General features: G+C 43.9%; 1 protein-coding gene across 1 annotated transcript in view; it reads right to left on the bottom strand.

Moving 5' to 3' along the window:
* The window catches only part of LOC122493684 (zinc finger protein 256-like), a 29,009-nt gene extending 18,247 nt beyond the window's left edge, over positions 1 to 10,762 (bottom strand). The window contains exon 1 of the mRNA XM_043598198.1: positions 10,504 to 10,762. Coding sequence (XP_043454133.1) covers positions 10,504 to 10,536 — 33 coding nt within the window. The 5' untranslated portion in view covers positions 10,537 to 10,762. The remainder of the gene's footprint in view (positions 1 to 10,503) is intronic.
* Positions 10,763 to 14,485: the final 3,723 nt, after the last annotated feature.

Raw genomic sequence — 14,485 nt, 5'->3', positions numbered from 1 at the left:
GGGATGTGTTTTTGGTCAACCCAAGTGTTTCACCTAAAAATATATTACTTTAAATTTCTGTTATTTGTGCATCATTGCAGCCTGCTAGAAGATGAAAATAAAGAAGTAGGAAAGATTTCACATTCTTAAAAATGAACAGGGACAAGGTAGGTATACTTTTATTCACTGCTTCAATTGGTACATGTTAAGCAAGCAATGTGTGTCACACCTTATTCTTGTATATGAGAAGTAGGAAGAAAATGTTTGGCAAAGAACCTGCCTCTATTAAGCCAATGTTACCATCAGGAAAGATAAACTTCAAACAAAACAAATAGCTAAAATATGCAATATATTTTCAGATGAGAAGGGCACAGTCAGAGATTCCACAGACAGAGGAAATTCTGTCTCTAGACTGGCTTCAGACTAGCGCTGAACATCCACTATTCCCTGGATCTCCAGTTTAGATCTAAGATCTAAGATCTTAGACTTTTCCAGCCTCCACATTTTTGTGAACCAGTTCCTTTAAAATCTCTCTCCTTTCTCTCTCATGTCTCCATTAAGCCAATATTACCGAGGAAAAAACGAATATGACGTCTCTCTCTCTCTCTCTCTCTCTCTCGGTTCTGTTGCTCTGGAGAGCCCAATGAATGAATAGTCTTTGAAAACTTTCTGTGATCAATTACAAAACTGCACACCCCGTGTACTTTATTACTGGTCCTAGGGAGCTGGGTGCACATTATTTCATCTGTATTTTAGGTCTATAGCAAATTTCTGGGATCAGCACAAAGAAAGTGTTACTGAACCCAAGTTTGGCTGGCAGTCGCCTGAAAGATCATTACTCAAGAGACCAGTTTTAATTGGAAAGGAATTTGAGCTTTATATACAAGGCCAGCAACCTGGGGAGAAGAGGACTCTTGTCCAAACGCCAACTCTGAGGTTTCTACCTGGCCCAGGGGTTGGTAAAGGGGTTTAGGACAGCTACTCAGCAAAGGGAGTGCCGTGACCTGCAACATTTCTTGGTCACGGGCAAACTCGATGGTGCCAGTTATAGATGTTGTCTCGGTGCTTGGTAGTTGTGCAGTGGGGTCCTGGTTATGTGCTGTGCAGGAGGACTCTGTTCTTTCTGCAAAGGAGGGCAAGGTCTATAGATGCAAAAAGGGAGGTGAGGAAAAACATTTCTGTGACCTAAAAAAAAAAAAAGTTTTTCTACAAAAAAAAAGAGAAAAGAAAATAAAAGAAAATTGCTAGGCTAATCAGAAAGCCGAGGTGGCTTCAAACCGATCTGCTGGCCTCTGTGGCCTGGGAAAGTTCTAGTTCCTCACACCTCAAGACAGGTGGTCTACAAATCTCAAAGAGAGTATAAATGAGCTGTTATAGATCAAGGACCTCAGGTCAGCAAGTAAGGAGCGTGTCAACTAGAAGCAAGTTAACCTTTAAAACCAGCCGGAGTGCTGTCACAAGTGTGTTCTCACTCAGAATAAACACCTCATTGGATAAGAGAAAGAACAAGTGAAAGATCACTGAGTGCAGAGGCCAGGAATCACAAAGGTGTATGACGGTGTCAAGGCCCAAGTGTTTCTCTGGCACTTATATGGCCCCTGGATATCAGCACCTGCTCCAGATCTGCAAGGATTTCTAAAGCAGCTGCCCCACTCATCCTCTGAGCAGTGACAACTTGGTCTGATCTGACCTCTAGAATTTAAGCCACAGAGCTGTGAGGTGGGGAGTCTCCTGTTACTTCTCCTGAAAATAAGATGTGCCAATTTAGTCCCTAAGTGTCCTTCTACAGAAACTATGTGATAAAAGACAGGACACAGGCTTGATTTTTTTCACAAATGACTACAGTTCTTAGTAGGAGTGAGACAGGTAACCACAACTGGTCCAGGACTCAAAGATCTTTTGTGATCTCTTTATGTACCCAAATCTTGTGGTTCTGACTCCCACTTACATATTACATCTGATTATTATTTAAATTCATTTCATACTTTTTCTTTATTACAATTCCTCTATAATTTTCTATTATTTGTATTTATGGATTAATTTCACACGCACGTGCGCGCACACACACACTTTGTTTGTTCTAGTTTATTACTGTTTTCCTTACTATTTTTTCAATATGTATACAACCTTTTTGTTTAGAAAATTTTGAGATTTATGTGCATACATATACAATACCTAGTATTTCCTCTTTCTCCTACTTGACGCCCTATCTCCTATAACGCAAGAGTTAAGTTCTGTCATCAATTGTTGTGCATCCCTCCAGAAATACTTATTTGTTAGCATATATTCGCAGTAACTAACCTGTAGTTTACCAAACATCTGATGGTCCCTGAAGTCTAATTCCAATTAATAATTTACTGTTATTTAATAACTTATGGACTATTAAGGTAAACAAGTAAAATATTATTATGGATTTGAAGTAAGTGATGCTGTGATGAATCCTAATTTGAATTCTCTGGGAGAATCTCAAATTTGGATGGTTTAGGTGTCGTTAACTTAATGTAGCTAATAAAACTGGTTTTTTTTTTAACATAAACGTGAACAGATACTTCACCAAAGAAGACAGATGGATGGCAAGCGAGCATATGAAAAGATGCTCAACATCATTTTATCATTAGAAATTGCAAAATAAAACAATGAGATATAACTAAATATCTAATAGAAATGGCCAAAATCCAGAACACTGATGACAACAAATGCTCATAAGAATACAGAGCAATAGAAACTCTCACTCATTACTGGTAGGGATGCAAACTGGTACAGCCACTTTGGAAGATGGTTTGGTGGTTTCTTACAGAACTAATCACACTCTTATCATACAATCTGGCATTGTGCCCCTTGGTATTTACCCAAAGCAGTTGAAAATGTATGTCCACATAAAAACCTGAAGATAGACATTTTTAGCTGTTTTATCCATAACTGTCCAAACTAGGAAACAACCAAGGTGTCCTTCAATAGGTGAATGGATAAATTATGTCCTATCCAGACAATGGGATATTATTCAGCACTAAAAAGAAGTTATCAAGGGGCACCTGGATGGCTCAGTTGGATAACATCAGATTTTTGACTTCGGCTCAGGTCATGATCTCATGGTTCGTGAGATTGGGCCCCACATGGGGCTCTTCGCTGACAGTGCGGAGTCTATTTGGGATTCTCCCTCCATCTCTCTCTGCACCCCCCCCCCCTTGCTCATGTACATGTGCTCTCTTGCACTCTCTCTCAAAATAAATATTTTTAAAAAATTATTTTAAAAAAGAAGTTATCAAGTCATGAAAAGGCATATTACTAAGTGGAAGAAACCAATCTGAAAAGGGTACATACTGTAGGATTGCAAGTATATGACATTCTGGAAAAGGTCGAACTATGGAGATAGTAAAAATCCACAGAATGCACAACACTAAGTGTGAACCCTAATGTTAACCATGGACTTTGAGTGAAAATGATGTGTCAGCACAGATTCATAGATTGTGAACAAACATATCACTCTGACGTGGGATGTTGATAGCAGGAAGTGTGTGCTTTTGCGGGGGAAGGCATATACGGGATACCTCTGTAGCTTCCACTAATTTTGCTGTGAACTTAAAACTGCCCTAAAATCATAAAGTCTAATTTAAAAAATAATAATCTGGGGCGCCTGGGTGGCTCAGTCGGTGAAGCGTCCGACTTCAGCTCAGGTCATGATCTCACAGTCCGGGAGTTCGAGCCCCGTGTTGGGCTCTGGGCTGATGGCTCAGAGCCTGGAGCCTGCTTCCGATTCTGTGTCTCCCTCTCTCTCTGCCCCTCCCCTGTTCATGCTCTGTCTCTCTCTGTCTCAAAAATAAATAAAACGTTAAAAAAATCTTTTTAAAATAATAATCTGGATTTGATGACCTGCTTAACAAGTAAAAAACTGATCATAAATACAAAATAACAGCTAACTTAGTGGGGTCTTCTCTTCTCCAGTATGCAAGCTCTACCCACATGGCTGACCTTACTCCTTTCACTGACCTCTCCTCCCAACGTAGAAAGCATATAAATTATTGATTCTTGCTTAGGAAAAATGATGAGAAACAGTAACAGAAAGAGACTTCAATGTAATACTCTCAAAATTGAAGTCTAAATAATGCAATATAAGGATGAATGGTGCCCTAGAAAATAATGATTTTAGCAAATAGAGGAAAAATATTTTTATCTGTATTTAATTATTGAAATAATGACATTTTAACAATAACTTTAAATTTTCAGACATCTACAAAAGAGAAAGGTTAATAAAATGAACCATGTGAACCCATAACAGTTTCACAGAACCTACCCACTGCCAAACTCATTTCGCTTATAAACCCACCCAACTTCCCTCCAAAGCCAATTCATGTTAAGGATAATTTAAGAAGTCATATAATTGTGCCTCTAAACACTTATGTGAATATTTATAAAAGAATGTTTTTTATAAAAGAATATTTCATTTAGCATAAAGTATTTTTATTATATGTAAATTAAATAATAGTTGCTTAAAATCATCAATTACCAAGTCAGTATTCAATTGTGATGTGTTGATTAAATATTTAGAGTTGTTTGTTGGAGTCAGCACTCAAATATTTTTCTGACCATTGTATCATATTTATATGTTCTCTAGATTTTATTATATTCTACAGATATCCTATCCCTTTTATCTTAACATATTACATTTTATGAAAGGGTTCATATATCTCATAGAATTTCACATATATTAATTTGGCTTACTGCTTACTCATAATGTATTTTAATATAATCTTCGATGCCCCATTGTTCCTTTAAACAGTCACTTAAAATCAATGGGTGGGATCAAAATTAGATTTGGTACTTGGGTAGAATTATTCATATGGGGCCATTGCCATTGCTACTTTTCTCTATATGACATTCCAAAAAACATACTATCTCCTTATCTCTATTTTCATCAAGTCAGTATCAATATATTCAGTAAGTTCTTACTTAGGAGCCAATCAGCTCCTAATGACACTCAAGAGAAACAAACAAACAAAATTTTCCTTCCATTCTTAGAAAAATACAGCTTCCTGCACAAAATATTATGACACCTTCTTCCTCTTCTTTTTCACCTAACAGTATGTTCCAGAGCTGTAGCAGTTGGGAGAACTTCCTCCAAAGCTAATGCTCCATCTTGGTATCCGTCATGATTTATTCAATCTTCCATTGATAGACATCAAATTAGTTTCAATCTTTGGTAGTATTAAAAAACCCTCCAAAAATTAAATTTGTGTGTGTGAAAGACCTGATGTTAATGTTTATGTTATATTGAGTTGGAAAAGTCGGTTACGTGAAAAATGACTTCTGAGTGTAAAGATAATAAGCCTTATTTATTTATCAAACTCACAACCCCGAGATGAAGAGTCACATGCTCCACCAACTTCCAGGTGCCCCAATCCAATTTTATTTTAAAGTTTACATATTTCTCTGATTCAAGGAAAATCAAACCGCCCAAGTCCTCTAAATTGATAAAATGGTTTCTACTAAAATTTGGATATTATCTGCCTCAACCATACTGAATGTGGGATCCTTATATTATCTTTATAATTTTACTTTTCTCACAGCACAGAAGGTGTTATTGACAGACTTGAATTTCAACCAACTTATCTTTAAACTCAATAAAGCTTCCCTCTAATGAGATTTCTCAGCCAATGACAGCGGAAGGAAATGTTTTCTGGAATGATGTTGGATATTACCTTGTCTTTATTTTCACAAAGGGGCAGGTTTTTCTCAGCATTGCCTCCTTTATGAGTGGCTTTCAGAACCTTAAGCTTTGCCATAATACTTTGCAGTGGATGGAGCTTAGAATGATGTGTCCAAAGTGTCACTGGTTTCTTCTCCTGCAGCCTGCATCTGCATTAAGTAACTTTACTGCTATGAAAGTAAATGGCCCCAAAATAAATAAAAACTACTAAAAATATATATAGTAGTATTCATTGGATATTCTAGAAATATCACCTCACTGCATGTATGCATGTTGCCATCCACTGACATTGTGTGCTCTGGCCTCATCTACCAAGTGGCTCCATGTCCTTGTCCTGATCGGGTACAAGCAACAAGCCCACCATGTTCACAGCCACGGCCTTTCCCCCAGACCTTCCTGTGAAACCAAAGCCCCAAAACTCTATTCTCATCTCAGTGAGACAAGAGCCATGTCTCATCCTAATGAATATGTCAGTCGCCTTTTACTTTCTTCTGCTTCATCTTTTTGAATAATCCTGATTATGAACCTACAACATAGTCTGATGAACACCTCCACACTGGTCTCCTCAGCCTCCCCAACATTCATCCCTTCATGCTTTCTGACAGTGACATGTGGGTGTCTCAGTCCTGCTTTACCTGCTGGGCAAGAAAAACAAATGTTCCAAGTATAGTCTCTAGGCTTTAAGTTCCCTCTAGAACATCTCATTATTTATCTAATCAACTTTATATATTTGTAAGCTCACATTGCATGTCATTTAGTCTTCCAGGATATTTTTATTCAAAATTCAGTAACAGTGATAGTAAGTCTGCTTCATCTTGCTTATAGTGTAGACAACTATAAGCTACATCTTCAAAGGTCACACTGCCCTGCATGACAGATAAAACTACATTCTACTTCTGAGAAGCCACAATCCTTTCCCCCGCACATCTCCCTATGACCATCCATCTCCCAAGCTTCCCAACTTAGAGGAGAAATCAGGCCCTGGTACCACTGGTGTTATTGTCTCCTCATGGTCCCATTGGCCACTGGGTTCAACCACCAGCAATAAAAGACAGGCAGAAAAATATATATCTGAGCTCTGGGCCTGGCACACAGGGATCCACAACCTCCTGACAAGCAATTCCCCTGGTATGGTCATTGTCATGTAATTAGCAATGCAGGGCCCTGGGATCATCTGACATGTTCCCTCTCCAAATCCACATCTTTCTTTAGGCTGCACATCCCTTAGTGCCCGTAACCCACAGTCAAATTACTGCGGCTGCCACCGCCTCACTGTCCCACTCCAAAGACAGCTCCCTGACCTGCCCAGAAGTTACCTATATTTAAACTGCGTCCTCCTCACCCCACCCTCAGATTATGGTGATGGCTGAACACGTAACACCTAAGACTGGACAGATGTGACTGACAGCAGTTTATCACAAATTCATCCCTCTGAGAACAGGATACTACTCACCATAAAGGCCCACATGGGGGCTGCATTCTGGAAAAAAGTGAGAAAATAGGGGCTGTGAGATGCTATCCTTGTAGGATGAAAAGGTTGGGAGCCCTCTGTATCCCATAGGCTGTGACTGGCTTGTGTGAATAAGTCTGTGGGCTGGGAGGGGACTGAAACCTGCTACAAAGAGATGAGCAGGAACCGTGCCCTGTTCCCTTTAGGAAAAGGGTTGTTAGGCTAGGAGATATTATCCCATGAAGCAGTGTGGGAAGGAGAATTTGCACTCAGGCCATCTGAGAGCACTAGGTACCTCCACACGTCAAGGAAGCGTATCATACAGGGTTTAGGCCTTATGCCACAATTTGGCACACAGCACCCACAATTCAAGTGGCAAATTCAAACAGGATCCTGTAAGACCACTAACCTCATACGGGTCCCAACAGCAGTGTTATTCCAAATCATTTTATGGCTCTGATCATCCTGTGGCTCTGATCCCTGCCTGACTTAGACACACAGAACCCTGGGCAGATCTCACATATCCATAGGCCCATCCTATTTCCTTGATGCACTTGCTATCACCTCAGCAAATAAAAATTTTCTCTGTCCCCCTAACCTTCGAGACCAACTCCATTGATTGCCCACCCCAGGCCTGGTGATTCTCACAGGTGACCCTATTTTCCCTGACCAGGCTGAATGAAACACATCAGGCCCCACCAAAGTCCTCACAAAATCTTGCTAAGTCTAAAAAGTGGCTAATAAATACCAGTTCTGGCCTGGGCATCATCTTTTGTCCCCTACCTCTCATCTCTGCATCCACTGCAAATCCACTCTTCCCTTGGAAGCTCTGGCCATCTACAGACTAGTCTGTCTGATACACCAAACCTCATGTCTACTTACCTGCATCTGTGCAGCCCGAAACCATCACCCAGGTATCCAAGCAAGAGACCCAGTCCTGGCCCTCACCCTCCACACCTGGCCCCCAAATAGTTTTGCCACCACAACCTCAAGTTTGCCTAAATACGACCCACCGCTCAGTCCTCTTCGTCCCCACTGTAGTTTCCACATTTTGGATGTTTCTAACCTGAATCCCTCCCCAGATTTCCCGACCTGTAAGCTGTTCATTTGATGCCTCCAGTCACTGATTTTTGAAACACCTCAGACTCTTCACATGGTCAAAACTAAGCTCCTGATATCCTCGGTGAATACCAACTTGCTCATCTGAATGTGCCAGCAGCTAGATCCCAAGACCTGACCTTTACTTCTCACCTGCTTGTATCCACCGACCTTTGTCCCACATTTTTCTTAGGCTCTTCTTTCCAGCTTATCTCCTAACTCAGGCCAAAGACCCAAGAGGCAGAGCATCCCATGATGGAAACCAAAACTACCCCTCAAGCTATCACGACTTCCTGGAGGAAGAGCTCTTGCGGCCCAGACCAGTTGGAGCTTAACCCCTAACTCATGCCAGCACAGATGGATCATGGAGTGACCAAGAGTTACCTTTAACTCACTACAATGTTGAAAATCACGCCCAGAGGTGGAGGCTTAACTGCAAACAAAACACCCAATGTATGAAGAAGCATGTTCTGTCAACTGGGCCTGCGTGCCCAATTCCTTGTATTTCCCCACCCCTACATGCTTACACGTCACTCCTTTTCTGCCCTAGGTCCTTTAAAATTCCCTATTTTTCGGAGAGCCAGTCTAACACCTTTGTTGTGACTGTGTTTCCATTCAGTTACAGCTGTTGCTCCAATAAAGCTTTGTCTGTATTTTTAAATCGTGGGTCCAGGTTCATTTCTACTCTCACTGGGTCCAAGGACTGGAGTTCGGTAACACATTGATGCAGCTTCCATTCCTACAGCTGCTAAGACCAAAATCTTTGAGGTCATCACTGATTAGCTCTTTCATTTTCTCACTGTCCACATCAGAAAGTCTAGTTGCCCCTTTTAAAAACACACAGGGGCACCTGGGTGGTCCAGTCAGTTAAGTGTCCGACTTCAGCTCAGGTCATGATCTCGCGGCTTGTGGGTTCGAGCCCCATGTCAGGCTCTGTGCTGACAGTTCAGAGCCTGGAGCCTGCTTCAGATTCTGTGTGTGTCTCTCTCTCTCTGCCCCTCCCCCACCCAGGCTCTGTCTCTCAAAAATAAATACAAAAAAAATTTATTTTAATAAATAAATACAAAATAAAAAATAAATAAAGACACACAGGGCACTTGGGTGGCTCAGTCTGTTAAGCGACCAACTTTGGCTCAGGTCATGATCTCATGGTTCATGAATTCAAGCCCTGTGTCGGGCTCTGTGCTGACAGCTCAGAGTCTGGAACCTGCTTCAGATTCTGTGTCTCCCTCTCTCTCTGCCCCTCTCCTGCTCGTGCTCTGCCTCTCTCTTTCAAAAATAAAACATTAATAAAAAAATTTTTTTAACACACAGCCAGAATACAACCATTTCCTAAGCAACAACCCTGGTCCATTACCCCTCACCTGGACTATAGCAGTAGCCACCACAATGATTGTCCTTCTTGCTCCCTCAAGCTCATAGTCTGTTTTCCACTCTGAAGCCAGATGAAGTCTTCTAAGACCTTGGTAACATCACCTCCTTCCTGTGATCAAAACCTCTCGTTACTTCTAGAACACACACCCAGAAGCGCAGGCAGTCACTCTTGTCATGACACCTATCCACTTGCTATTTATTCCTACTTGAAAGAAACGGAGACCTGTGGTTTTGAACATTCCTGACTTTAGTTTTACCTCTAGGCACTTGCACATCTTGGTACCCAGTCCTGGGTTAACCTTCCACACCTGCTTAAAACGGTCACCATTAAAGGGAACATCCACATATAACCCCTGACATGAACTTAGGACCTCAGCCAGCTGACCTCAGGCTGGCTTCTTTCTATTTTTTGTGCCTGAGTACTCAGTTTTGCCTTTTACCAGGTGTGACCTTGAACAAAGACTCAACCTCCCAGGGCCACAAGGTCTTCACCACCCCTCACCCCCCACCCCTTACGGAGATCGTGTCCTTCCTTTGGCCAAAACTTGGCGTCTAGTGTCTAGAGTCCTTGGCGTCTAGAGTCCTCACGTGAAAGGACAACCCTCCAGCCCGCCAGTCCCCCCCGTGACTCCGCGGCACTTATGTTCCCCGAGGGCAGAAGGAGGACCCCACACTCCCGAATCCTCCCCCTCAGGTCCCCCTGCAGCCCTGCACCAGCCGGCCCCTTCCTTGCAGCCCACTCCCACACCCCGTCACGCCAGCGCTCAGACACTGGGCCCCCGCCCACGAGCACCTCCCCGGGGCCGGACACTGGGGCCTGGGCTGCAGAGACCCGAGCAGGTGCCCCGCGCTCTGGCCTGGAGGGGCGGAGGCGGGGGCCCGGGGGCCGCGCGTTTACCTCAGCCGGGTCCCTGGGCGCGGCCACCGCCATCGGACTGTGGGCGGAGTGAAGTGATGACAGCTGAGTGAACACGACGGTCACGGGCACAGAAGTCTCCAGGCCGGTCTCGCTGGCGACGAGGTCCCCGCCCCCAGACTCGCCTCCGTACGGCGGGACAAAGCCTCCTTTCTCGCCGCGGCCCGGCCCTCCGGAACGTCTCACAAGGCGAAGACACCTGCCGACAGCCAAAACGATGGCCACAGACTGGACACAGGAAGCCCCGCCCCAACCCTTTGTGCTCAAACGGAAACACCTCTTTTCTAAGCCTTCGTTGGCTCAGCGATGCCGTCTTTAACGCTGGGCGTTCTGGGAAATTTAGTTCCCACAGATTCCCAAGGCCTAGGAAAGAGGGTTCTCCACCTGACTCCAGGAGAAAAGGCCAAGATTTACTGAGAGGGCCTCTGGGAAATGGAAGGCCCTTGTTCAAGGGTAGAGGTTCGGCGGTCCTTCTTTAAGGAGGCCATGTGCGGATATCTGGAGACTAATCACCCAGGTGTGCAAGCCATGAATTAGAATAACAAATCTTTGCCAAGAGGCTATGGGCAGCGATGCAAATTTGCCCAACACTGAGGTGCCATTTCCTCCCATACTGTTCCCTTAGAGGCACACAGAGTTCGGGAATCGACAAAAATTGTAATGCTTGCAAAGCCCAAATCTATTATAAACCACTGCATAGTAGCTAGAACCCCCAAATTTAGAGAGTATTTTAAAAATAAGGTCTTTCTTATGGTACAAACCAAAGCAATATGTGATAGGCAGTCCCCAAGTTGGAGACTTGGGAGTGGGAAAAATTAATTGCAAGTATTGCGTGAGACAAACGTACCTGAAAAAGGTAGCTCTTGGCAAGCTGCCAGTAGAATTCATTTGCTTTCCTCTGGGACAACACTAGGTGAGGTCCATGCCAACTAATCAGAGAGAAGGGGATATGGACCTTCTAAGGGCTCAGGCTACTACTACTTTTCTCCAATACATGGCAGAACAGATGCCAGCTTCCCGGAGGGGAACCTGCCAGGTAGTTGAGATGAAGTGGCTTTGGCCACAGAAACTGGCAGTGACATGAATCTGGAAAGAGCCCTGGGCTGGTTAGAAAGTGCAACATAGCCACATATGCTTCCTACATAAATGAAATTTATGGGGCATCTTCCCTTTATGGAGGTTCAGATGTATGAGATTCAAAGCAGACAGATGGATACTCACAGAGGCTTTGATCCATTTTTGTTATACTGAACAAGGAAATTTCACATTTCCTCCAAACTGTGGTCTTTCTCTAGTGTGAACTCTCCATTGATAATTGAAGGTGAGGCTATCGCCAGAAGATGTCCTATATTCACTATACTGTAAGGATTTTCTTTAGTGTAGACACCCTGATTCTGAGCAAGTGTGTCGGTGTAGCTGAAGGCTGTCTTGTGTTCTTCCCAGTTTTAATGACTTTTTCTACCAACCCACACTTGATGGTTTTGTTTGCTCTCTCCCTAGTATAAGTGCCCTACTTATAAAAATAGTCCAAGGTGGCCAGGAAGTCCTTCCTAACCTCCCCACGGGTAAAGGGCTTCCTTAACACATGGAACTTGCATCTCTTCACATATGAGGCGCTTTCCATGTTTCTTCTGAAATTTTTCACCAAAATGCTGCTCCTGGTGACACTAAGGGTTTGCACTAAAATAAAATTGTTTGGTACATGCTGTTCTCTTGTAAACAGTTTCTGTCCATGATGCTTTCCATGGTGCTTAGACAACTGTAAAATGTGTTCCCAGATAGGGATACACATATCACAGGGGTGGATCTTCTGGATGAAGGGACCTGCCTTGAAAATCCTGATCTGTGCTACTCCTACAGAAACACTCTGTTCATAAGGTACCTCTTTGTTCTCTGGTCTGCACCAATAACCTTAAAGCAAAGAAGTAACAGTGAAATATGTGTTGACATTTTTGGAGTAATGTGTCTACACTGACTCAATGAATCACATCCAGTTGAATTACTCAATTTAATTGCAACCAGGAATAATTCAGGGGATGCTTTTGAGAAATGGGAGTGGGGTTCTGGTTGCAGATATGGCTGCTGAGCATTACTGAAACCATAAGGTCACAGAATAGTAGAGGCTTCACCAGGAGGACATTGGACAGGGTGTGGCACAGGGAAGGAAAGCAGATGTACATCTTCTTCTTCCACCAAAGGCTTTCAGCAGGAACTTGTCTGCTGGTGACAATGAAGGCCATGCAGAGGCATGTGAGAGCCCAGGAAAATCCAATTGCAACAAATGAGTGGGAGCTCAAGGCCAATGTCAGGATACTGTACACCTTGGGGTACAACATAGGCAGGTCAGTGTGGCAGAGCACTTAAGAAAGATTGTTGAGAGGGATAGGTAAGATGTGGAATACAGAGATATTCGAGATTTCCCCTGGGACTTCAACAAGTCAGCACAGTACCAACAACAGAAAGATAGAAATGGGGTGTGGCCACTGGCAATGGCACCAAAACCCTGGTGGGAAAGGACAGGTTGCTGGTGTGATCTGAACATAGCCCAGACATCACACACTCCCCAGCTGCCATCCACCAGGGGCAGGCCCCCCTGAGCCCACCCTGTCACGGCTAAGGTCATGTCCATCCTGTGATGCAGAGAGGACTCTTCTGAAGCCCTACTTGAGCAACTACATGGGACATGGAGGATACAAGCACTGAAGGAAAAAACTGTCAGGTGAGTGGTCACTACCGGGCCAGGGCAATTCAGCACACAACAGACCACAAAAGAGATCTCCACACTACAAAGAGAACTGAGCAGGAGGCTTGAAAAACAGCTCATGGTCCAGGTAAGTAGAGGCCATGAGAATGCAAGGAATTCATGGCATGAGCCTGCACAAGGAAATGTCAGTTAAAGTAAGGGAGTAAAACCTAAGGTACAGAGGTTCCATGGACCTAAACACAGTCACTGGCCAGGGAGAGGGCAAGCAAGTGAGATCCTTGGGCTCACTATGAGAGTACTGACCCTGAATCTTTCCCTATGAGGCAGATGTTGGGGCATGAGGAGGGAAGAGGTCAGTGCAAACAGTCCAGCCCTATCAACGACAGCACCTGCTCAGGAACTGGGGACAGAAACAGTGTCCATGGTCCTGATGTGAGAAGGACAGAGCACCATCTGGGGAAAGCAGGGTTGGAGAGTGGGGATACAAAGCTTAGACCAGAGCACTGGGGAGGGCATGAATGCCTTGCCCAGTGAGGATATGAGCATATAAATGCAAAGTTCTTCAGATTCACATTGTGGTACAGGAATCTCTGGAACTCATCCAGGAACCCCCACTCCTCCCACAAATACAAAAGCATGTCCCCAAATGTCATAGTGCCTGTCATTATAGGGACAGCTGAACTCAGGAGTAGCCTCTCTGAGGTCCCACAATACAAACTCATCTTCCTCCAGAGATCCACATCTCAGATTAGATACCAGTCATTGGTCCCACTGATGACTATGCTCTCCTCTTGGTCACATTAATACTGTTCAGACCTCACTAACAACAGGCAAGTGGGGGGAATAGACCCCATCTAAGCAGTGAGCCTGGCCTGCAGGGTGCAAACCCTCCTGCCAGGCAATAACCCTGGGCCCCCCAAGATCATGACTCCCAGATACAACCAAACCTGTCTTCACAACTCTACCTTCAGTCCCCATAGCAAGGCCCTGGAGCCATCAGATCACAGTTCCCCCTATATGCACATCATTCTGTGGACCATACTCTCACATCTCCAGACACTATAGTCATCACCACCTCCCTGCCCCCCTTCACAGGTATCTCCCTGGACTCACCCAGGTACCAGGCACATGGCATCCAAAGAGTGCTTGACCAGTTCAAACATGATCCAGCACAACCCCAGACCTCTGATGGATCCCACAGTCAGGAAAAGTCCCAAATGCTGCTTTGAAGGCCTCACAGCCTGCCTCTGAATCTTTCTT

This window comes from Prionailurus bengalensis, chromosome E2 (genome assembly GCF_016509475.1).
Source record: "Prionailurus bengalensis isolate Pbe53 chromosome E2, Fcat_Pben_1.1_paternal_pri, whole genome shotgun sequence".
Classification (NCBI taxonomy): domain Eukaryota; kingdom Metazoa; phylum Chordata; class Mammalia; order Carnivora; family Felidae; genus Prionailurus; species Prionailurus bengalensis.
Note: the sequence above shows the minus strand (reverse complement) of the source record. Positions and strands in the feature narration are given on the sequence as shown.